Genomic DNA, 25379 nt, shown 5'->3' on the forward strand with positions numbered 1-25379 from the left:
CCAGACAGCAATCAAAACCAATCAATTTTAGCGGCAGAAGATATTGTATGGACAGTCTACCTGTCAATCAATCTGTCCTTACCTGCCCACCCTGCGCTGACTCCGCCCACCACTCATTGCGCGTGACCGGAGTCTAGTACCGCACGCCAGTGGTGGAGTGAGCTCATTGTTTACGGACAAGAATGGCAGAGAAAGTACAGCCACACTTTTCATTACCAGCTGTACCTACAGCAGCTTGCACTGCCAAACAGAGCAAGAGAAGAAAGACCGAACACGAGAAGGCTACAAACAAAAAGACGTTGGATAGCTCGAGAGGTGAAACAGTCGACATTGGAGTGGCTGTTAGAAGGTGGCGACAACTGACGGAGCAGCGGCCTGAAAACGGACGCCGTGGTAGCTGTGTCTCTGTTGGACAGGTTGGTTGGGGGAAATGTATTATTACTCTGCATTATGTAGTGAACGTAGCTAACGTTGGCTCCTTATGTTACTGTTGTATGTATTAGCCCACCGCTAACATCTTTAGCATCTTTAGCTTTGAGCTACCGTTTGCTAGCTAGCTATGAAAGTATTTACATGTAGCGTCACAGTTGACATGCAGGCCAACGTTTTCACGTGCTGTGGATCTGATCCATATAGCAGTGTTCACACATGCACTGCTAGCCTGGGCTGTTTGGACATTAGCCGGGCGAGCTGTATGTGAGAGGTTGTATGAGAGATTGTGACACGTGTGAAAGGTCAAGTCCACTGTTCAGAGGTCATTGGAAGATTGCATATATCTGTGAATATAGTTTGCATTGTATTTGTGATCTGATGTCTTAGATGGTATTTACAGGGCCGGCTCTAGCCCATTTGGTGCCCTAGGCGACATTACTCCCCCCCCCCCCCCAAAAAAAAAACAACAACAACAAACAAACAGAAAAAAACACCATCATACAATTGAATGACAACATCTGAACCGTCCAAACACTCACAACAGTTTTATTTGAACAACGACAATGAGCTTTCAAGTCACTCTTTCCAGCATGTGTTTCAACTAACTTACAAATAACAGCACATCAGGCAATAAATGCATCTGAAGCATAAATTATGAATAACCATAGTATTGTTCAGTAATGCGACTGCAGCTCTAACATGCAATTGCATAATTCATCTGCTGACTTTCAGAGGTGGGTGGTGTGATTGATGTGGTAGCGCTGCTGCTGCACGCCTGACTTGTAGCTGTATTCAAACATAGAGTACATCCATACTGTCGAGCTTGTACCATTCAGTCACAACAACAACAACAACAACAACAATAATGATAATGATAATAATAATCATAACAACAACAGAAGGTCCCTCTACAGCAGCTGTTAGGGGTGTCTGAAAATATATGAGCGCATCTACAGCAGACAGAATAGGATAAACAACTGCTGCAACTTGCAGCAGTTATTTGCATAAGTGGTGTGTTCAACATAACATTTATAATTACCTTATAATAAAAGATTCACTACTATTTCACAATAAACAACACAGTACAGTACAACCTGCACTGGTGGCGCATCCGGACGGGTTGGCCTCTACTTTGATTCATGATTCATTTATCCTTCTTAGTAGCTATCAGTGTCATTGTCTAGCCTGTTAAGCCAGTTGCTTTATTTCAACCTAGCTAGCAAGCTAATACAAATGAAACGTCTTCACACAAATGGCATTTAAAAAAAGATGACATAATGTTACCTTTATATTGGGACTTCTTCTTCTCCTCCTCTTTTCTTCTCTTTCAGTATCGCGCACCCGAGGGCTTTGACGGCCATTTCATCTTGCAAAATAAAAAAACATAACCTGTCTGTCACTTGGCGTGACACCTATCTGACCCATTCATATAGACTTTGAACTGGACGTTTTACAAATGTGCTAATGTATCCTATTTCTGTGTCATATAGTTATGAGAGGATGCATCAGCTTCCAGCCTTCAAAATGTCAGTTCACAGCAGAACCGCACCCTGATGTTTCCACCACTTCTGCACAGTCTCTCTCTGACAGGTGAGTGTAACTTGATGCTGATAGCAACATGGATCAGACCACTGTTATTCATGTAGTATGTATCTTTGGTGGATACATCTCGTGTTCTTCTTTCATATCATGTTGTCTTGAATGTGCATGAATGTGCTTCTTAGAAGGGATACAGTACAAAAAGAAATGGCATCATTTCTTTAGCTGCACCAGCAAAATGCTTCAAGTACTGGTCCTAGCAGTCACATGTTAGCTGATGTTCATTTGCAGTAATTTACAATAGTGCCATTTATTGAAATACTGTTCTTAAGTACAATTTTAAGGTACTTTCCTTTTTTGTATTTCCATTTTCTGCTACTTTCCTCATTTTTATTTGATACATTTAGTAACTAGTTATTCTGCAGAATCTGTCTGGTAATGTTGCTTCTGTCACAGAAATACCAGGCTACAGTGGCCTCAGCTTCTTTCTGCTGTTTGCATGTGACCTTAAGATAGTGTTATGAAAAGACTCAAAAAGGAAGTTAAGCAACATGTAAGGGTAAATACTTTATTCAATGGTTCCAGTATAAATCATATACTGCACTTGGTGGAATCAGACCAAGGAACAAAATGGTACGACTTCTGTAAAAACAAACAGTTTGGGAATCTTCACCTGAGAAAAGGTGTTTAAAAACAAAAGCTAAGGGAATGGAGGCAGAACTTTTTTTCAGGATCTCCCAATTGCAGCAACAACCAATAGGAAAGTTTTTTTCCCATCTTTCTCTTTCACTTACGACGAAGATGCTGTAAAAGTGCTGTTAGGCATTGGTGCCTCAGTGGACATGGCCTGTTCCATGGTAACGTTATGATGGTGGCAAGGAGGTGGATAGGGAGTGGTGAGTGTCCATGCTTAATAAGCGTGGTTAGCCACAAACAGGGACTCTCCACCGGCGGCGCTGCTTCCAGCGGCCACATATTTGCCCTGGCAGGCCAGGTTGTTAGCCTGTAAGATACAAAAAGGCTAGTATTATTGATTGCATTATACAAGTTTGATGCTTACAATTCATACAGATCTTGGAACAAAATTCTAATGCAGCTTCTGTGAAACATTTCCTTTGACTTATTTACATAGTATTTCTATTTGTATTCACTTACCAGAGCTCTCTTGATGAACTCCTCCTGGCATGCCTTTCCATTCTCCTTCTTGCCGCCCCAGGCTTTGAGGGCAGAGGCCTGCAGGGCACGACCGTATGAGAAGGTCAAGGCCCAGGGCCTGTGCAGAGGGCACTGGTTCATGGCGTTCAGGTTGACGGAGGCCTCCTCCTCACTCTGACCACCAGACAGGAAGGTAATGCCTTTACAGGAAGAGCATGACAGTTTAACAATGCACTTCTCAAGAAGTAATGTCAGGCAGACTTTTCAGTACAGAATGTTTCTGGAAATGCTTTTTATAAAAAATGTGTGTCTGTGACATGCCGATGTGTGCTTGTCTTCAAGAGTGTATCGTGTGCAATCAGCTCACCAGGGACTGCAGGGGGCACAGTGCGGCGCAGGGCGGTAACAGTTGCCATGGCGATCTCCTGGTTGCTGTACTTGTGTGAGCAGGAGTGTCCGGCGGTCACCATGTTGGGCTTGAGCAGGGTGCCCTCCAGGTACACATGGTGGTCGGACAGGGCCTTGTAGACGGCAGCCAGGACCTTCTCAGTGACGTACTGGCAACGCTTCAGGTCATGGTCACCATCGGGGAGGATCTCAGGCTCAACAATGGGGACGATTCCATGCTGAGGAAGGCACAGAGAAAAGGGTCAGAATTACAGTGACAGCACGGCAGGCAGCAGATGTTATGTAGCCTTTATTAATTTCTCACTGTTTCAGGGGTTACAGAACTTGGTCCGGAAGATTTTTATCTACACTTTATGAGTCTCGTCCAGTGACTATTTAAAACAGAGGTTAAAATGGCTACTTTCATAGTGAATTGGCATTATTATCTGTGATGTACTGAAATTGCTATGCCAACATTTCAGAGAGAAATAGCATCTCTTTCAACTGTGCGGAAACGTGTTTTGAAATGGTATAAATGACATATTATGTAAGATCAATTAGAAACCCATACAGGAAGTTGGCAGAATCATAACATTAAATGCATGTCATGCAAAACGAAGAGCAGTGCTGATACTGATTTTTTTGTGTATGTGATAGAAGATGATAAAGCTTTTGGGACAATTGACAAATCATTTGATGTAATTTGGTTGGAACTTTTTGTGTTTTAAATATAAAATAAACAAAATATAGCAGCCACACAGACCTTCAGAGTTTTTCTACTAAATGACTTATGAACAAAACTTATAAAATTGTGGAGAAAAATCTGTGAAGAGGCCACACTGATTTTAGCATCTATCTGGTGTGTCTTACCATCTGACAGATGCTGGCATAACGGGCCAGAACGTTGGCGTTCTCAATGATGGCCAGTCTGGAGGGAGTGGTAGGGGTGATCTTCAGCACACAGCGCCACTTGGCAAAGTCAGCACCATCCTTCTTGTACTGAGCACAACGCTCATACAGTCCATCGAGACCTGTGAAAGAGGGAGAGGGGCCACTGTATAAGCTGGGGTAATATATAAAAGGTGACTGCTCTCTTTTTTGCTAAATCTGTTCTTTGCTCACCCTGGGTGGTGGTCTCGCCGTTGGTTCCGGCCAGGGGGACAACACCTTTGTCGACCTTGATGCCTACCACCATTTTTCTCCCATGAAGGTACTGGGTGAAGAGCTTGCCATCATCGGTCTTCTGGTACATGGTCTCGTGGAAGAGGATGACGCCGCCAATGCAAGGTGCAACGCGGTCATCAGCGGTGAAGAGGAGCTGGCGGTACAGCCTCCTGTTCTCCTCAGTGTTCTCAGCATTGATGCTCTGGAAGCGCTTGGCAACGCTGCCTGGAGGTTGGGGAAGCATGAGATAGTTGAAGACTGGATCCACTTGTGAAGCATTGGTAGAAAATGTTTGGCTCATTTCACTTCTACACTTGCCAGCTCTGTTGTGTGCTTTATAGACTGTTTAATGGCTCAATCTAATACACTTGTTTTTGAGATGAACGTTGGCCACACTAAATGACTGATCAAGGATTATTTTACTACAAAAAGCAAATTTTTTGTTTAATTCTTTACCGGTGGACTCATCTGCGGCGAGGATTCCCTTGCCGGGAGCGACGATCCTGTGAGCAATATCGCTGAGCTCCTTCTTCTGCTCAGGAGTGAGGAAAGGGTATGCGTGAGGCATCCTGACTCTAGTTTGGAGGAGGAAGAAGACAACTGATGAGATGTAATGGGGAAGACACGGCTGAAATTACACAGAGGCACGAGGGGAAAAGTTCAATTCAAGTTGCAATGCTTGACATTTGAGTTGTGGTTCTTGTGAATGTATGGGAACGTGTTTGACGTAAGGAGTACATTTGGTTTCCTGTGTAAAGGAAGTGGTGAAAGAAGGCTAACTATCTGGTTTGTCTCTTTCCTGTGTGTCCGTCTGGGTCTACATCATCTGCCATAACTGCTCCAGTTTCTTAAGGCACTTTACGTGATGAGGTTCCACACTATTCCCCAGGCACAATATGCAGAGGCACAGGGGATCCAGTGTCAGAGAGGCCTCCACAATCCTCTGCCCAACCCTTTACATATCTGACCACCCTTTACAAAACATGACAAGCATGTGGATGACCTATGCCATTTTCTAGCCTCTTATCCCTGACCTTTTCCTTCCCCTTCACTGCCATCTTCCCTCGTCATTCCTCTGTCCCACACCCCCTGTACCCACCCCTTCTGCTCTCCACTATCAGTAAGCTGAACTAAATATAAACAGTGTACTACAGGAAGGCAATGAAAGCACTATGGCTCAGCAAAGAAGGCATTACATTAAAGAGAAGTGCGTAGCTTTAAACCACCACTGTTCAGCCAGGAAGACAGCGTGTCAAATTTAGATGGCTTTAAATAGGAGCTCACAGAAAGTGAATCACCGCTGACTGCTCAGAAACAATGCAATAGAAACTTTGCATCAGTTAAAAGAGCAACAACCACTGATGCACTGAAGCTATAGTGCTGAAATGTACAGTGTAAAAAAAAATATGAGAATACAGAATGCTGAGGGAGAAATGTCATGCATAGTGTGATCTAGGGTGAAGTGAAACAATTCATTTGTGACTATAAATGTGCCACTGAAAACGTTGTGGTGTTTCACAGTGTCAGAGGTATGTGAGAGGACCTATGTCTGTGGGTAAAATGTGACACTTCTATAGTGCTAGCTGTTAAAGAAACCACAGTGGGTTTTAGCAGAAAGTGTGAGTGCAACAGCTCTCTTGTGTGTAAAAGATCATGCACCTCATGCTGCATAAGAGCAAAGTATTCAACAGGTAGTACAAAAAGCCATTTAAAGTAGTTAATTTATCAATTGGACATTCTGTTCTTTTTTTACCTTTGAGGTTAGGAGGAGAGCTGAGAGAAGAGAGAGGGGGAGAAGATCCAGCCTTCGTCTGCGACAACCCTGCTGCCCGCTGGCCCTTGTATTTATCCTCCCATTGTGACCCCTCACATTTCAGCTGCCCGGCTATTAAAAGAACAGGACGCAACCAGAGATGGCCCGTGACATTCAGAGGGACTCAGGCTGGAGTAACATGGTGGTGAGCAGCCAGTGAAAGGGCAAAGAGTGGTTCATTGAATGGCAGAGAAAGCGAGTGTTAGGGTTGGAGATGGGGGGGCGGGGGGGACAAAAGTAGAAATGTGGTTTGATGGTATAGTACAAATAGTTCATTAAATAGGTAGAATTATTTCATAAAGAATGACACTTTGATGTCAGTGTCCTCTGCATCCTCCTTACACAAAGTTATGTAACTTCCGAGCACATCCCTGCACCCTGTAAATCCTAGTTTAAAGGAAAAGTTCACCAAAACATGGAAATTCAGTCATTATCTACTCACCCTCATGCCGATTGGAAGTCAGGTGAAGTTTAAAACATTTCTGGAGCTTCTCAGTAAAACAGTGTTGCAGCATTCTCCTAAATTGCTGAAGTGGATGAGTTCTTGTTGTAAAAAGTAAATAAAATCTCCCCCCCCAAAAAAATAAATAAATAAAATGGCTCCGAATAGTTTAGCATAATCCACATCTCCAGAAAGGCCAGAGATCCCGCATTGATTAGAAAAGATGTTATTTACACCCTATCTAAAACCCCAAATCTTCACTGTAGCTGCTAAGGTAAAAGCATTAGCGCACCCCATTAACTGAGCATTGAGGGTGTAAAAAAAAACGTCTTTTCAAATCAGTTTGAGATCTCTGGGCCTCTTAAGACTTGGATATGACAGACAAGTTGTAGAAGGCCATTTTATGTTATTTTCAGTTGTTTTTTATTAACAAGTCCCCATCTACTTCAGTTGTTACAGAGAATGCTGTGAAATGTTTTGATCAAGGGTGAGTAGATAATGACTGAACTTTCATTTTGCAGTGAATGTAATTGTGTGATCATTTCATACACTATTCAAGTGCAGTTTAAAAGTCGCTGTCTCAAATGAGAAGAGCATCTCAGCACCCAGAGGTCGTTTGGTTGTGTGAAGGAAGATAACTTTGGGGTAACTGCAGTATGTAGTGCACACACAGACGCACACACGCGCTCACACAGAGGCTTCGAGAGCATGTGACAACATTACTAACCTGCCCTTAGAAATCTAATCCAGCAACAGCACCACAGCACGCTGATCCTTGACCTTTTGATGACCTTTCTCGATCGTGTCTGCTCGGCAGGAAAGGGTCAACTGGTGACTGGCAAAGGTTGCACAGTCAACCAGTCAAGTTTCAACACTATATCTGTGTTTCATTTTGTAACTCGGCTAGGTTGCTTACTTTGTTGTTGGTAGGAAAAGAGGTTCACTTCCTGAACAGAAGCTGAGGGCTGAATGAGTCAACATGCAACATGACAAGGGCACAAAATTAGCGGGGTCACTCAGTTTATTGTCTATCAGACAGAAATGTCTCAAACAGCAAGACAGCAGTGAGCTTTTGATAAGGCATTATTTCTGTCTAATCAGCTCATTTGTCTGTTTCCTTTGACAGTGAAGTATATGTAATTCATAGTTTAAAGTAATGTATGTAATCCATCGTAAATTGATAGATTAACATTCACAGTAGGCGCTCTCCACAAACATTTTTCTTTTTTTAAGATCATACATGAACAGCTGAGGAGAGACATGAAGTCCTACTCGTAGTGCATGCCTCTCAAATCTGGCACACATTCAGATTGGTTGGCTCACAATTGGGATGAGAGAGTGCAGAGGAAGTCTGGCAAAAAGGAGAAATGGATCTTTTGTATTTTTAGTTTGTGTTTTCTGTGAGGAGCCCTGTCTGATCAGGGCTTTGGTGAAAAATCATTTGCCTGTTGTAAATGTCTTGATATTAGTGATATTAAATGTTACTCCCTCTCTCCCTGACTGGAAAAAGCTTAATATCTAAAGAAAACAGGCAATTTTTCACTTGAATTTCCTTTAATATATATTCTTCTATATACATCTGAATACACACAAGGCCATCTTACTGGTGTTGAATCTGTCATGATTGTTTTGAACAATAAAACCATGACGGCTAACATTCACTTCCTTTTTTTATCAGCAAAATATTTGGCACCACACCCAGCAACGATGATGTGCTTGTCCTTCACGATCTAGTCCTTATTTATCAGCTATGTACCCAATTGAGCATCAGTATCCACTCTTCCTGGTTAGTTTAACCTGTTTGCTCTTAGACTAACTTATAAATAAATGATTTTTTAAGCATTACTCTTTGAGTAAGTGCTTGAGTGATTGGATCTCGATTTAACAACACCCCTGCTTTGTGCAATCAAGTGACAACATACAGTGCACTCTTATAAAACAGAAAGTGTGACAATATTTTAACCCCTCCTACATAATAGTTCCTCAAACTAGATGCCTCAGCTTTGAGTCCACTTATGATTTCTCCATTTTTCTGTCAACATCTTCCTCCTCGACAGTTTCAATTGTAGAAAAAATTACTAGGGAGCTGGAAATAACATTTCCACATTAATTTGCACAAGTTTAGCGAATATATATCACTTTGTAGTTTCCATGGGAGTATCACAATGGATTGGAAAATAACAGCTACTGTATTCTTGTCAGGTAAGACAAGTTATATTTATGTCAGCAGTGAAAATATTCTGTCATTGCATTTAATTACATTTACAACACCTTCATCAGCTGTAAGTTCCTGCAACATGCTGGAAGTGTAGTAATTAATCATCAGGAAGTGTTATCTGTGTTGTTTTAAAGCCAGCAGGGCTGAAAGATAACAGTATGCAGAAAAACTGAATGTTTGTATTTCATTTCCTCTGTGAATCAAACTACCTGCATCAGCATGTGACAAGTGTACTCTTGATCCTAAAAAATAGCTTCACCAACACAGCACAATCCTGTGTTTTGTTTTGTTTTTTTGCAAATACAATACAGTTGCAAGTAATGTAAAAAACAAAACAATTACTGTAAGTCAGACTTCTGAGCACTGAGTTATGGCCATTTAAACGTATGAAATGTTGCACATAGTAGATGTAATCGAAGTTTGTAACAAATAGCTCACACCTGGAAGAGTCTGGCAAGTAATTAAGGAACACATCGTGACACGACAATTTAGTCGGGGTCATTAAAATATTCAAAATGGTCATATACCAAATTTGGTCAGACTGGAGGAGGAGGTATGTGATTCGTTTGTAAAAAAAGAAAAGCACAAAAGTGGGCATGATGCAGTCTGTTTAGATTGTATGAGTGCTTTATCCACAAGATGCCACTGACAACAACTAAAACTTAATACTAGTTCATTGGCCCTTAACCACCTGTGTAACTGAATGTCTTAAATATATTATCAATCTATCCATTCATAATGCATATTTGGTTAGCCTGTGCAGAGCTGCAGGGGACTGAAGGTGTTTTATGGTCAAAAGTCTTTAGAGACAGACATCCTAAATTATTATATTGTTATGATTAACCATAAATGAGCTGCAACAGCCATTATGAGGCTCTTATGAGTAAAACATGATCGTTTTGCTAAGACTGACCTGACTTGTGACAACGATAGAGACACATGAGAGATAAAGTGATAAGATAAAGTGCTTTTTGGCTGTATTAAAAAAAACTGACTTGATAGATGAGCTGTTATCTGTAGGTGGGGAGGTGGTGAACGACCTGTAGTTGCATTAGTAATATCCTCTGCCACTGGTGGTTGGACTTGATGTACATTCAACATGATCCACTGCATCAGAATACAACAGAAATAAAATAATACATTGGAAACATTTTTATATAATGGCTCATTGATGTTGCTGTCTTTCTGAAGCTGTAAAGGCCACAGTAACCTAACAAATGCTGTATTGATACCAAGAAAAAGCAGAACCTGAGGGCGTAGGTCTCATGGTGGTGATTCATCTTTTATTATGAATGTATACGTCTGAAGGAAACTGACAAAAAAATATGACGTCACTATGAAGTGAACAGACATGTAGAAAAAGGTCAATCTTTTCTTTGTATAATATTCACCATTTTTGGAAACTTCCCGTTGTGGCCAAAAAAGGAAAAAAAAGGGAAGTATCTTTATTTGCACCATATCACTCAATGTGAGAAAATTCCATGCAAAAGCAATTATAGAAAGAGGACCTCCTACATGTTGCCATGTAAAGTAGTACTAAAGCAGAACTATACCTTGACATTTCAGTTAGTCTATGTTTTATTTTATGTTTTCTGCTTTTTAGATAATAGATGAAACATCACAGAGAATCAGAATTAAAAGTGGGCAGATAACTGGCTCAAAATATGGTGTTGAATTGAATAATTGTTTTGGGCCACATGTTAGCTTTTGACTTTGGTGCCCCTCTGTGGTATTATCAAAGAATACACTCTGGCAGACATCAACTCACAACTGTCCACCCTGTAAATGCTCTGAAAGCAACACACAGATGATACAACAAACTCAGACATACAGCATTTGATCAGAATGATTTTAAAGTACAGTTACACATAGTGGCTTTAAAGCTGTTCATGGTTTTGGTCGAGTGGCTTTGGAGAGAGGCCAGAGGAAACGGGGGTGGGATCTTCTGGCTGCATACTTTCAAAATGTAGCCTGGGCATCACGGTTTTTCCATTTTACCAACCCCAGCTTTAAATCAGAAGAATGTTGTTCCTTCTTTTCTTTTCCTCAGTGTTAAAAGCTGCGCTTTGTTTCAATGTCGATCCTGTGGCCTGGAAGTCCGTAACTAACAATGCTGCAGGCTTTGGATACCAGGTGGTACAGAGAGGATCAGAGTAAGTCAAAGCATGCATGCTGTTGTCAACAAGGGTAGTACTGACAAATCAGTTACGTAGCATTGTCATGTATAGCAACACCATATATAGGCAACTTTCACATGTCTGGCTTTACTTCCTCAGCTTACTAGTCAGTGCTCCTCTTGAACAGTCTTCATCCAGTGAACGGGGGCAAATATATAAGTGCCCCACCACTTCACGATCTCAACTCTCCTGCAGCAAACTATCAGTTCCACGTAAGCAGCTTCTCATCCAAATTCTTCATAAAACAATACTTGAATGATAAAATGATTGTAAGCACAAGGATTCTCATTAACTCTTATCATTAAAAAAAAATTACAAGCATTAGGGTTTGGTTTTTGATTCCTGAGAGCAGAGATTTTCAACAGATGGGACCCTGTGTATATCACCTGATAGGTATGGTTTCAGGATATTTCTAGGAAAGTTACTGTAATAGCTCTTAAAAGTTTATTTGGCATAAGATTCAGCCTTGAAGATGTATGTTGGCTTAACTTGCCGGAAGATTGAGTAGCTAAACGAAATAGGCCATACTTGCAATTATTCTTTTTAATTTTTTTTATTTCAAGACCACAAGTTAATTATTGCAAGAAAGCATGAAAATTAACCCATTATATACTGTACTTCAGCCTGTGCCTGCAAGAGCTCTTCGGTTTGTAGCTGCTGAACACATCTGCTTTTAGGTTGACCACTGTTTATAAACCTATTGTTCATGCTGCCCTGTTCCTACACTACACCATTTATTAAGTTTATAGTACATAACGAACACTCAAACCAGTTACTCGTGGGGTAATGAGTTACTTTTTACACTACTTTTGTGTTTTATATATTATTTTACTTTTATATTTATTTATATTTACTATTCCAACCACTGCTTGTAAGAATAACAGAAAATAATTATTAGATGGCACTTATGTAGCTTCAACTATCTAATGCTGCTAATAGTTATGAAATCACATAAGGAAGTATTTTAATAGTGGTGGCTGTGGTGTATTTGGTCACTGACACTGATGCTATCACAATGTATCCTGAATGACTGTTTGAACATAACTGATGAATGTCGTCAATGCAGTGCCAGAATTTGCAGTCAACACGTCCCTTGGTTTGACAATGACAACAGATCCCACCACACAAAACACACTGGTGAGCTGATGAACTGCAAAGATTCACATTACTTTGTTATGAACCCTTTTTCACTTTGATTCATCCCTGTACCATTGAAACAGTCTTCTTGTAGCTTGAAAATGTATTACTTAGTGACAGGAAATAATCAACAGACTTTCTATTAATCAGGACTGACCATGTCTCTTTTCAGGTATGTGGTCCAACCATCCCAAAGGACTGCAAAAGTATCACCTTGTACAATGGTGTCTGCGTTCAGATAGATCGTGTAAATAATCGTGTTGGAGGTCCTGTGCCTTCTTCTCTTGAAGGTAAATATGTTTTTTAAGTCATGTTTTTAATTATCTTAAAGGCAGAGTTAAAAGCATACCAATAATGATAAAGGAAGTGGTGGAAAAGATCTGATAATATCACTCACACACTTTTTTCACACACAACCCAGCATGCATACTGACAGAAATTAGTATTGGAGTATTGTATTGGTTGCATTATCGCACCTTTCCAAGAGGCTTGTCTGGCGTGATGAGTCTAACAGTGCACCTGAGCTCCAGAACAAGCAAACAGACAATATACCTACATATGATGTTAAAGAAATACAATGAGTGTACGAATACAAAGACTGTTCAGACGTTGATCCAGCTCTTCTTTTTGACAGGGTGCCGGACCGAAGCAGACATTGCATTTCTGCTGGATGGCTCTGGCAGCGTAGATGGAGCAGATTTTGATAGAATGAAGGAATTTGTGAAAGCTCTGATCCGCTCATTCCTGGGAAAAGACACAAAGGTTTGATCACTAAATTCTTTTGAAACCATAGAATGAGCCAGAGAATTGGAAATTCAGCAGTTTTAGGCACTGTGTGTGTGTGTGTGTGTGTGTGTGTGTGTGTGTGTGTGTGTGTGTGTGTGTGTGTGTGTGTGTGTGTGTGTGTGTGTGTGTGTGTGTGTGTGTGTGTGTGTGTGTGTGTGTGTTTGTGTGTGTGTGTGTGTTTAAAAGATACAGAAAGTGAGATTAGCAATTGACAAATTTAAACAGTCTACCAAACATCCACCAAGTACCCCTCCACCTTCAATTGCTTCTTCATTCTCTTAATTGTCCTCACAGAAAAGTGCTGTTTTATAGATGATTTGACTGTTAAATATTTCAATTTGTAGCCATGCATATTTACATTTGTTTCTTCTTTTTTGCAGTTTGCCATTGTCCAGTTCTCCACAAGCCCCACCATCCATTATTACTTTAATACATTTAATGCTAATAACTGGCAAAATCAAATTCAGACAATAAGACAGTTTGGTGGATGGACTTACACAGCTGCCGCCATCAGACATGTTGTGTAAGTGCTGTCATGATGCTAATGTGAGACATTACCTCATGATGATTTTATATAGCAAACTTTATTGTTCCCATAAAGTTAAACGGTAACACTAACATTAATAATCATCATTAAAGGGGCAGTTTGTAAATTATGGCCAAAATTATCATTTTAAACATAAATACAAACATGATAAACAGAGTACGGATGAAACAATAGAGTTGACATTATGCCAATGATGTCTATGTATTGTGATGCAGAGATGTATACTGAAGTAACCATGCTAACCAGCTAGCATAGGCACGTCCTTTGTACCTCAAGAGGTGATAGTCCAAAACCCCCCGTAGCTTCAGCTAGGTGATGCCGCTTTGAGCAGTCAGTAGACTGGAAAAGCGCGATTGAAATGCAAGTCCATTTACCATTTGCCATGTATGTGTGTGGCAATTTTACAATGTTTCAGATGCTCTCTTAGCTTTTAGTGTAGTGTTTCTCATCGGGGGCTTTCAGAGATTGTCAGGGGACGCTTGAAGCGATAGTTTTGAAAGGGGGCATTGTCTGCAAGTTTGCACCAGTTGAAACTTGCATCTACTCGCAAGGGAGGGTGGAGTTCCCCCTCAGATTTTGAAACATTTATTCAATGTTTTTATTGGCTGCTGCATTATTTGGTGTACTTTTGCTACTTTCACTTCAAAAGAGAGATCTCTCCTTGTCATGAGGCTGTCATCAGTGTGATGTGCAAGGGGCGGGGCAGCTCTCTCAGCCTGCACGCACACAGACCTGCTCTGATGAAAGTGTGCTTAAAAGTCTGTTCACTAAAGCTGATGCAGACAAGGCTCATTGCCACAAGTGCGAGTCCTAGTCTGCAGATCTGGGATTTGTATTTACAACAGTGGTGTTGCACTCAAAAATTGTGGCACCAATTCACACAAAATGCCAATTCCTACAAAATGTTGCTTAAATTAAATTAAGGGGTAATAATCAGTAGACCTTAGCAATACACATTATACATAATAATAATAATAATAATTATACATAAGGCCGCAGGTGTCATGATAATGAGTGAAATCTGTTGAAAAGAAATCTATGAACTTTCTGATGATATGACTGAATAATAACAATATAGTAAGGATATAAACAAACAAATAAGTAAGATAATATTATAGCAAAAAACATGTAATGATGTAAATAGTATAAATAATAGCATGAGTAATAATCATAATAGCAATAATAATTATAAACAGATCAATCATCAGCATTCAGGGAAGACAATTAGACTATTTTTTATTTGTCCCTGACTGACGTGTCTTGTCATCCCTGAAGTCAAAGTCCCGATCAGAGCTGCTGTAAATCACATCTGTACTGTATCCATGGACCTATTCCTACTGGACACAGCCCTCGAGGCGGAGCCCCATTCATTTGCTCAGTGGCACATGAAGCCAAAAACACTCGACTTCTGCCCGGGGCTCTTTCGCATAGCTTCTGCATTGTGCAGCCCATAGAACATGCGCGCTAGAGACTTCTGCCAACTGAGCTAACTTCCGGTTAAGCACCCGGCGAACTTGAGTGGGATAAAATAATTTAATTGTGTGTCTCTTCTAGACTTTCCAAATGTCATTAGACCGAATGGCTCAAATTTTGATAGTGAAACAAGTCATTTGGCGGGGGTTGTGACTCTCCAAAAAATATATCCACCGTTTTACAGACCCTTCTTTCACAATGTTAGCTTATGGGAAAAGTCTTTTTGGGCTGCAGTGCATCATGTTATGATGTAATTACACGGTTTGGCCAAAACGAAAACGGGCCTCAGAGCCTGGCACTCCTCCTGGGGGCTTGACTGTATCCCCTGTATTCAAACTGGCATCCATCTTGTTCAGTCCCAGTTCATTGTCCAGCCATGTTCACTGTTAGGCTGCTAAGCCAGGTTGAGCTGAACCTCATTGCATGCGGGGCCTCCCCTTATGATCTAAGTCATGGCTCAGGCAACATGCTACTGGAGCTAACTTTGAATCCTGGACGTATATTACAAATTATCCCTTTTAATAAATAGTAAATTAATAGTTTAATATTTATTTTTTTGTTACTGGTAACAAACAATTAAATTAAAATTAACAATGTTTACTAAATGTTTGTAATGTTATAACTTTTTTTTATTTTTTATAATTGGTTTGTGTGATATAAAAATTGTCTATAAAAAATATATTCCATCAGAGCTGATAAGAGATAACAATAACATAACAATTACATTTTGATCACATTAGTAAACTATTATTTACTTGTTGTTGCACACATTATTTAATATACTAATGTTTGAATACATATTTGCATCTGTCATTTAGGATTTAGGTGAACTAACCATTTAGTGGGTTTTCTTAACGACACAAGATATTTCATTTATATGAACACGACTAAATGTACTAAAAGAATGTATTGAAAGCAGGTCTGTCTTTTGTCAGCAACTATGTCTTCACAGCAGAAAGAGGTTCCAGGCCAAATGTGAAGAAGGTTCTGATAGTAATTACAGACGGACAATCTAATGACCGGGGTGACTTGGAAAAGGCAGCAGATTCAGCTGAAAGTAAAAAGATTGTTCGATTTGCTATTGGGGTAAGTTGTATTGATATACCTTTGATTTATCACGTCTTTATAAAATGTATGCTACTATTTAAAACCGTTGTGGTTCTGTAATGATCTTACACTTTACTGGACGGGAAAACAAATTGAATTTAAAGAGGAAATGATTCTAATAAGTAATTATTTTGGGGCCCAAACTATTTAAAATATTAATGATAGTAATTAAATAATACATTGGGTGTCTCAGTTATATTGTTTTGATTATGTTTATATCACCATTATTGAATAAAAAAAGAAATAATGAGAATGTATTTTCAAAAATGTTAAATGTTCATAGTTTCTAACTAAAATCTTGCCGATTAAAGAATACATTTGAGTGTCAGTTATATGAATAGACTCTATATTTAACAACAAGTTCAAAACCTCTAAAATTTTTCTCAACATCTCTAGGTGGGGACTGCATTTGATGAACCAGATGCAAAACAGGAACTGGAAACCATTGCATCTTCTCCCCCAACAGACCATGTGTTTCAAGTGGAGAGCTTTGTTGCACTTGAAAAAATAAGACAGAATTTACAGGAGAAAATCTTCTCTATCGAAGGTACAGATGCTAACTTACCGTAACAGTATGCCAACATTTCTGGATTTTAAGAAATAAATGTAAATATTTAGTTCCAATGGATAAAAAGGTAAAAGTCACATTTTAAGCTATCAGGTCATTTGATGTTAGTGAAATCAACACTTTGAGTAAATAGTCTTACCTACTATACTAAAAATACTTAACAAACAAGAAATAATCACTGGCGATTACTTCTTGGGGCCATAATTGTAAATCTATGTACTGTTTCAGTATAAGCATGAACTTGTAAATCAGAGTTGTTTTATTGAGTTTGTCGTTGTAATACACTGGATAGGTCTTATGGAGCTGTGGAATGCAACTGGCGTGCAGTTCATAGTTTCGTGCTGCATTAAGAAACCTTCATGCTCATTTATGTTGCTGTTACAGGATCTCAAGCAAGTGGAAATACACTGGAAATGGAAATGTCTCAAGAGGGATTCAGAGCAGCTTATGTTCCTGGGGTAATTAAAAAAACACTGGAAATGCACTGGACAATAAAGTGTCAGGAGCACAGACTCACCCTTTGTGGCTGAAAAGCACACACTGTGATACACTTACATAGAATCCAGATTTAAAATGATGATGCAGTAAGCCTTTTCTTTGGCTGATGTTTTCATGCCGAATACATTTTCTTTAAATTTCTCTCCAAGCAGCAGGGATTTCAGATGACTGTTGTTGGCGCCAACCAGTGGAAGGGAGGCTTCCTGCGATACACAAGCACTGGCGGGAAAGGGAGGTCTTATTTGCCTGATTACATGGAGACCGACAGTTATCTGGGTATGAATATGACACTATTAACACACACTCTACACATGTAGATGTCATCCTTCAGTCTGTCTTTCCATCTTTTGGAAACGCATGAATTACAAAAAAGGAGTCAAAGGTATGAAGGGGTGTATGTGAGCACTGTTTTGGTTTTTGTTCCTATTTAATCTCACAAGGGAAATATGACAAAGGATTGTATTTTTGAAAAAGGAGGTGACGGCAAGGTTAGTCAAAGGTAAATGACTTGCATTTCTATAGCGCTTTTCCAGTCTACTGACCACTCAAAGCGCTTTCCTACGCTTGTCATATTCACCCATTCATACACTGATGGCAGAAGCTTCCATGCAGGGTGCCGACCTGCTCATCAGGAGAATTTTGGTTTCATATGGTTTCACATTTATACATATCCACAGTTGGCCAACCCTTTAGATATTAATGGATAACTTATGTTTGACTCTTGAACTCTAGGTTACTCCATTGCAGTTGCCAATACGATGCAAGGCCCATTGACAATTGTTGGCGCTCCAAGATATAAACACAGAGGAATTGTGATGACAGTTGAGGCAAGGGGAAGATTCAAAAAGATTGACCCCCATGAATGGAAGGTGTGTATTTACAATCAGTTAAGATGGGTAGACGGTCCTAAAAGACAGTGTGACGCACATTCAAAAAAATACTGGTTGATCCCTTCTTTTATTTGATTATTACAGTATCAGAGCGGCGAATACTTTGGGGCAGAGGTTTGTGCCATGGATGTTGATCGTGATTCCTTCACTGACCTGATCTTCATATCTGCCCCTATGTTCGTGGACACTGACAGAGAGGGAAGAGTTTACGTTTGTGACCTATCTGGTTTGGTAAATGACAGTTTTATCTAGTGCCATTAAATTATTCTATGTGTTTATTCATTGGCAATGCAAACATTAACTCTCATCCTTATATTTTCACCAGACTGTCGATTGTCACTTACATTCTCCATCACTATTAAGAGGGGATGCATCTGACAAAGGAAGGTTTGGCTCCACTCTTGCTGTACTGCCTGATCTTAACAGAGATGGTTTCAATGATTTGGCCGTTGGAGCTCCTTTGGAGAATGACGGTCAAGGCAGCATCTACATATTCCACGGTGAAGGAAGAGGAAGAATCAGTCTTTCTTATTCACAGGTGAGCGAGATCAAAGAAGATCCTGAAGTATGGCTTCCTGTTTGCCACTGTATTTAATATAAAACCAATTTGATGAATTTGATATTTGCATTTACACAGAGAATTGCTGGCCCTGAAGTCAAGCCAGGGCTGAAGTTCTTCGGCATGTCAATCAGTCAGTCATCTTTTGACCATAGTGGGGACGGTTTGCCCGACTTAGCGGTGGGTTCAAAGGGCACAGTTGTCTTACTCAGGTAAGTCCAAGAGGCTCCTGTCATACATTGTACTTTCTAGTATAATTTTACCATTTGTGGTCATTTTTAAGGGTTAATTAAACTTGAGCTTTGCAATGTGTGCTGTGTGTGTACTAATTAAGGACACAACTGTTCATTAAAGGATTGTATCAGACAGCTAAGATATCCAGTTTTATTAGGATATTTAATCTCAGAACCAAAGGTTATTCACATGCATTTTCAACCCAGGTCATCAAATACCGATGCCACTTTGTCACGCCCCTTTGCGACTCATGAAGTCTCCTGTAGCTTCTGTATGTGATGCGTAAAGCCTTTAGGTGAAGTGGCAGTTTAGTTAGGTTTAGGCACAAAAACTGCTCTGTTAAGCTTAGGAAAAAAACAATTATGTTTGGTTTTACACGGAACGTAAAACCTGATCTCATGGGGGAAGGTCCTCACCCACCATTCAACCCCAACTTTTCCTGTATACTATATCGGTTGGAGTAGTTGCTCTGATTGTCAGTTTTCTGCAGATATGTTTACATTTAAGTTGGTTTAAAGCCAGGTGTGTCTCTCATAGCACTTTTACAACAAAATGTGTGTGTATATGCAGGTTTTTAAACAAGGGCTAACCATTTAAAAGTAGCCGTTTGATGCCTTCCTCAATGCCAGAAGAGTTTGCCTTTCTGTTTGTTTTTGTTTTTTTCCCAACCTTTTTAAAACTTGCTTTTTTCTCATCTCTGTTGTGACTTGCGCATGGTGAAAATTAATGCGGGAGTCAATGATGATTGTATACATTCACACAAAATACAAAAGCTAGATGTTCGCATGTGTCAGTGTTTTTTTTTTTGTCCAGTGTGAAAGTACAGACACAGAAGGCAACCTTTAGCATCAGTATGAGACACAGAGGGAAATGTCAGCATTTGGCACCTTTGAAATGTAACTGGACTCATATTTTCCTGCTCTGTCCATTTCCAGATCAAAGCCCATAGTAGTGGTGGAAGCTGAGATGACGTTCAACCCAAACCAAATTCCGACTCAGAACTCAGACTGCTCAACACCTTTGAAGAACACAGCTTCAATCTGCTTCACCATGACCAGACACTCTGAAGTAGCACAAGGTTCCTGATTCGCCACTGTCCATCCATTTAAATACATTTATGTGTGTGCACCAATAGCCTCTTAATGAAAGTCTCATCTATTCTCAGCTCGAGCAAGGATCAACTTTACTTTAACGCTGGATGCCACCCGCAAGGTCCCAAACAACCGAGCTTACATCAATGAGAAACAACGAGTGCAGACCGGATCAACTGATGTTACCTTAGGACAGACTCCTGGGTGCGTTACTGTGAACTTCTTTGTTGAGGTGAGTTGTTAGACATACACCTTGTTTAAAAAGGGTAGAATATGGGCTTTTGAACATCATCGATACTGCCCTCTTCTTGCAGGCTTGTCCAGAAGATGCCCTCAACTCACTTTCCAATGAACTCAGATTCACATTTGACGGTTTGCCTTCCAACACAAATCTCAGACCAAGTCTCGCCCAGCAGGCTCAGACAACCATTCATCCTGTAAGTGATCATTAAAGACACTCTGTAAATTGTTCAGTCTGAACTTGCTCATACTTCATACGTTAGCTACTGTGTGGAGCTCTGCAGTGCTTTGAAATACAAAGGAACCGTCATGCCTTCTAAATAATGTCCGATTTTAATAAGATTTACCTGTAAGAGAAGGCAGTCAGATGTTCAGGTCCTTGCCGGTTGTTTGCTGTGACACTTTCTGAGCCAAAAAGGTTTACTTTATACTCTCTTCCACAGTTAGGGTTCGAAATCAACTGTGGCACTGACAACAAATGTGTAGACAGACTGAAAGTGGATTTCAACTTTAACGGGTGAGTTACAAAAAATGAGCCTAAAGAGCCGTCCACAACAAAAGCAGTCACTATGACAATAATTATAATGTTATAACCAAGACTGAGTTATTAGCGTAAATCATCTAATCATGTTTTCAGCTGCATTCATGCAACATTATGTAGTAAAAAATAGCCCCAAAAATCAAGCTCATTGATTGGCTGTCAGTGTTTGTCATTCATTAAATCATTCTGAAAGTGATCCCAACAATATCGTCATCACTATCATTGTCATTATCGTTGTGGTGTGGACTCATCCACTTGAGTTAGAATGATTTGTAAAGCAATATATTTATTGTTATTGTTATAGCTCTTGGTGTGGACAGCCCTTAACTTGTAGTGTGTAGTCACTTTCCTCTCTTCCGCAAGTACAAAGAGTTTGCACGCTCTTCTATTTTATTTATTTATTTATTTTTAGTTTCTTGGGTTCAGTAAAAGCCACAGATAATTCAGTGATGTTGTATGAAGTCTTTTTGTACCTACTGGAACCCCAGACCTCAGTGTGTAATGCCTGTAGCCATACAAGTGGCAGGTGGTCCACTGCTGTGGTCCAGATTGAAATATCTCATCTATCATATGGATTGCCATGAAATTTAGTCCAGACCATTCATGGTGCCCAGACGATGAATCTTGAGGACTTTGGTGATTCTCTTCTGCCAAAAGGTCAACATATTTATTTTTTTTAAAATATCTTAACATCTACTAGATGGAATGGCTCAAAATGTTGTACAGATCTTCCCAGAGGATTTATCCAAGAACATCTTTAGGTTTTAATTAATGTTTATACTAGAAAAGCCCCAACAATTTTTGGGTGTATTGTGATGGCATATGGTGCACACATTCATGCCCCCCTCAGGATTAATTGTAACTTTATGTATCTAGCATCATCATCATCATGTTTCTCCAGACCTTTAATTTTAGGACCAAATACCTTTAAAAACATATAAACATTCCCATCATCCTCTGCTGTGCTCTGTGATTTGCGCTAATTAGCATGTGAGCAAGTTAACAGGCTAAACCAAGATGGTAAACAAGACGTGAGCATTTAGCCAAAAGCATGGCTGTAGTTCAAAGTCGTCTTTTTTTTATACCGTCATTTTCTTTTTCCTCATAATCCGTCAGCTCCTCAGTTGTTAAAGTGGGCATTGACGCGCTGTTGAATGTCGCCGTCTCAGTGGAGAACACCGAGGAGAACTCCTACAACAGCCGTGTCATTGTGACATACCCATATGGACTCTCCTATAGGAAGTTTACAATCCTGCAGGTATGGCGTCAGGATCAAGTCTGTTTCAATTCATCTGAGATCAGCTGTCGTGTGTGTGCTTTCATTTCTTCTTTCATTAAAATCTCTTTTTAATAAAGGGAAGAATTGAGTGCAGCTCCCTGGACAGTGAAGATGGCTTGTCCCGGGGAAAGACAGACTGCACTATTGACAAGCCTATTTTCAAGAGCAACGCTAAGGTTTGTTTTTGTACAGGAGGATCTCCTCTCACCGCTGCAGAAAATGGAGGTAATCTGATCTCTTGTTTCACTTCAGGCTATCTTCATCATCTCCTATGGGATTGAAACCAATAGTCAACTTGACAAGAAGATTAATGTCACTGCAAGGGCTACCAGGTACTGTTCAGTATGCACAACAATATGCAAGTATGTACAGTATGTATGCAATAGTGCTATCATCATTTCTACAAATAATTTTACCTCTCTGTTAGTGGGAATCTGGAGCACTCCAACTCAAGCGAACTCTACAAAACGCAAGAGATTGATGTGAAGTACAGCATTTTTGTAACAATGCAAAGGTTTGTGTTGTTCTATGTGAAGCGAAAGACATGACTTAAAAAGTAATAATTACTTTAAGTTGACATTTCATTACGCAATATTAATCAACTGTTTAATATGTCTGTTTAGTTCCCTCAGCTACACCAATTTCACTTACGGATACAATAATTTGCAGAAACCATTCAAGCAATCAATTGAGGTAAAATATCTAATCGTAATACCAGTATTAGTTAATCAACTTGATTCAGGTGTTACTTTAAAGCTCATTGAGTCTGTTTAGCCTGCCAACCTTTTAATTTCCTCCTTTTCTCACAGGTTGTAAATCATATCAGAGCACTGAATTTAACTGTGGTGATCAAGGTGCCAGTAAAGCTCGGTGACAAAGACATCTGGGTGGATTCCAGCAGCTTGCAGGTAACGTGGGAACTAATAGTTACTGAACCAATGAAAATGTATTAAATAGCTGTTTTTTACAGCCTCGTGGAAGGGTGGGCATGGTTATATGGGGAGCAGATCTTGTTCTCTGTTAAATTGACTTGAATCGGCTCTATTTCAGTTTCCAGACTGCCAACCAGACAAAGATGACGGACCTCGTGTCAAAGATTTTGTAGCCCAAATAAAGAAAAATAAGAAAGTGGTAAGTTTTTAACTTGCATGCGTGTGTGTGTGTGTTTCTTTTTTTTGTTCAGTCAAAGAAATAACAAACTGGCAGGTTTCCTACTTAGTACGGAAAAGTATGGAATTTGATTTTAGTAATGTTCAGGTCTGGATAGGTATGGAAAAAAGAAAAGAAATTTTTGAAAGTATTTGTTCTGGCACGTTCGTGATTCACATGGATCCGAAGAGTTCTTGGGGCTTTTTCTATTGACTGGCCCCTCTTCTGTTCCGGTTGCGCAGTTCAGCTGAACAGCAGGAGCCCAGCTGCTTTATAATTTGTTGTTTCTGCCCATTGATTGGGTGGTGAGTGCAAACATCTGTCTCAGGGTGCCAAGGCAGAACTCCGATGAGGTCTGGGGTGCTCTGCACATACTCATAGAACTGGTGTGACAGTCACATACCTACTGCCATCTCTGCTTTCAGGACTGCTCTGTTGCAAAGTGCAAAGTGTTCAAGTGCACCAGGTTCATGGGAAGACTGGAGAGAAAAACCTACAATATCACTGCCAACCTTACTTCTGGATGGATAGAGCAGGTAATGCATGTATAATGTTGTATGTAGACAAATTGATTCATGAGTTTACATATTATTCATATTTTAAGTGCATTTGGATGTATTTTGATTCTAACTGGTATAAAGTGGTAAAATGTCTGTGTTAAAATGTTCGAAATGATTATTTTCAGAAGAAATGTGTCATCAATAGGCTCATCCCACTCTCTATTTGTTCTCAAACAGATTGGACTTCCATCTGCCAAATTCATGTTGACCAGCACCGCCAGTCTGGAGTACGACCAAAACCAGTACATCTACTTTTCAACATCGTCTAATAACAACCCTCCTGTTCACAAGGTGATTACACATTATTTTTATTTATTTGTGTTTTACAAGAGCTTGAACTCGACCCACATTCTGTCATCTCATCTCTCAGACTGAGGCAGTGGTGGAGGTGTATCCTGAACCAGACTTTACCAAAGAGATTGTCGGAGGATCCCTCGGAGGGTTGGCATTACTGGCTTTGCTCACTGCAGGCCTGTATAAGGTGACAGCTATTCTCCTATCTAGTTTGGCTCTTTTGATTTATTTATCATGTATGTTTTCACATAACTTTCTTTGTTTTGGACTCTTAGGCTGGATTTTTCAAGAGTAAATACAAGCAGATGATAGATAATGATGCAGCGGCAGGGGGTGATGGAGGTGAACCTGCACCAGAACCAGAAGCATAAAATGATGGCTGACGCAGCCGACCACAAAACAACACACCTGTTTCATCACAGTGGTGCGGTTATCTCTGACCAGTTCACCCATACCACTACTCACAGTTCCGTACCAACACTTTCAATTCATGAAACTATAAAGCTTGGCTGTGTCTGATATCACTATCTTGTTCATTGTTTACTAACACAGAGGTTCTCAACCTTTTTCCAACAAGGGGTCACAAGTTAGGAAGTTAAAGTAAGTGAATACAGCCTAGTTTTACGTCTTCAGCATTGTGCAGAAAGTCTTGATGCATTTATGGTGAAGAGAGGGCACTTCACCACATTTTGTCCACTGGAAGGGCACCATATAGGGGCACTTTTACTGTGTGTTTTTTTTAACATAGGCTTTACAAAATGTCATTTTTTTATCCAAACATTTCTACCAGTTAGCCCATTGTTGAGCTACAACGAAACATTTCTGAATTTGTATTTTTGCAAAATATGTTTGCTATTGCTAAAATTAGTAAAATTTGCTTTATAGTGGAAAAAAAACTCAGGTGGATTCTGTTTTTTGTCACATATTGCAATATAAAACTGCTGAAATGCAAAATTGTATGCTGAATACCTGCTCACTTGCAAAAAATAACTACTTGATCAAACTTTTATTGGCACTGTGATTTGCTTTACTTTGTGAATAAATTATCAAATGTGTACTATTGATGTAAGAGTTCTGATTTAAGTAAAAAGACACATTT

The 25379-nt window shown here is 39.8% G+C and overlaps 2 protein-coding genes and 1 long non-coding RNA gene across 6 annotated transcripts; 2 read left to right on the forward strand and 1 right to left on the reverse strand.

Moving 5' to 3' along the window:
* The first annotated feature begins 64 nt into the window (after positions 1-64).
* Positions 65-2670, forward strand: LOC311250582. The gene is made up of 2 exons (XR_014621297.1): positions 65-416; positions 1923-2670. It is a non-coding gene; the product is annotated as an uncharacterized lncRNA (long non-coding RNA).
* On the reverse strand, positions 2526-6536 carry aldoab (aldolase a, fructose-bisphosphate, b). Its single transcript, XM_084342367.1, has 7 exons — positions 6431-6536; positions 5134-5252; positions 4636-4902; positions 4384-4544; positions 3494-3752; positions 3127-3326; positions 2526-2974 (listed from the first exon to the last, which is right to left on the reverse strand). The coding sequence occupies exons 2-7, from the start codon at positions 5243-5245 to the stop codon at positions 2882-2884; spliced, it is 1092 nt and encodes a 363-aa protein (XP_084198493.1). The 5' UTR covers positions 5246-5252; positions 6431-6536; the 3' UTR covers positions 2526-2881.
* An 8-nt stretch (positions 6537-6544) lies between these two features.
* LOC311250573 (integrin alpha-M-like) lies at positions 6545-25335 on the forward strand. Of its 4 annotated transcripts, none has more exons than XM_084342359.1 (30): positions 8877-9134; positions 11201-11303; positions 11427-11539; positions 12394-12464; positions 12637-12754; positions 13099-13226; positions 13631-13773; positions 16206-16356; positions 16774-16924; positions 17330-17403; positions 17593-17719; positions 18176-18312; positions 18418-18564; positions 18659-18871; positions 18971-19104; positions 20062-20204; positions 20292-20449; positions 20532-20654; positions 20901-20974; positions 22115-22256; positions 22355-22453; positions 22530-22609; positions 22705-22791; positions 22901-22970; positions 23087-23185; positions 23328-23408; positions 23852-23962; positions 24164-24277; positions 24357-24467; positions 24556-25335. In XM_084342359.1, the coding sequence occupies exons 1-30, from the start codon at positions 9098-9100 to the stop codon at positions 24649-24651; spliced, it is 3435 nt and encodes a 1144-aa protein (XP_084198485.1). In that variant the 5' UTR covers positions 8877-9097; the 3' UTR covers positions 24652-25335. The 4 variants fall into 4 exon arrangements, with proteins under 4 accessions (XP_084198487.1, XP_084198485.1, XP_084198486.1 ...); XM_084342360.1 differs by having other exon boundaries at positions 8885-9134; positions 17596-17719; XM_084342361.1 differs by lacking the exons at positions 8877-9134; positions 11427-11539 and adding an exon at positions 6545-6635.
* The last annotated feature ends 44 nt before the right edge of the window (positions 25336-25379 follow it).

This window comes from Pagrus pagrus (genome assembly GCF_965226575.1).
Source record: "Pagrus pagrus genome assembly, chromosome: 21".
In the NCBI taxonomy this organism is placed as follows: Eukaryota; Metazoa; Chordata; class Actinopteri; order Spariformes; family Sparidae; genus Pagrus; species Pagrus pagrus.

Coding starts and splice junctions, on each gene's coding strand:
- aldoab (XM_084342367.1), bottom strand. CDS start 5,245: ATGCCTCACGCATACCCTTTCCTCACTCCTGAGCAGAAGAAGGAGCTC. Junction 4,903..5,133: donor CGCCGCAGATGAGTCCACCG/GTAAAGAATTAA, acceptor CCCAACCTCCAG/GCAGCGTTGCCAAGCGCTTC. Junction 2,975..3,126: donor AGTTCATCAAGAGAGCTCTG/GTAAGTGAATAC, acceptor TGTATCTTACAG/GCTAACAACCTGGCCTGCCA.
- LOC311250573 (XM_084342359.1), top strand. CDS start 9,098: ATGGATTGGAAAATAACAGCTACTGTATTCTTGTCAG. Junction 12,755..13,098: donor TGTGCCTTCTTCTCTTGAAG/GTAAATATGTTT, acceptor TCTTTTTGACAG/GGTGCCGGACCGAAGCAGAC. Junction 22,257..22,354: donor GGAAGTTTACAATCCTGCAG/GTATGGCGTCAG, acceptor TTTTTAATAAAG/GGAAGAATTGAGTGCAGCTC.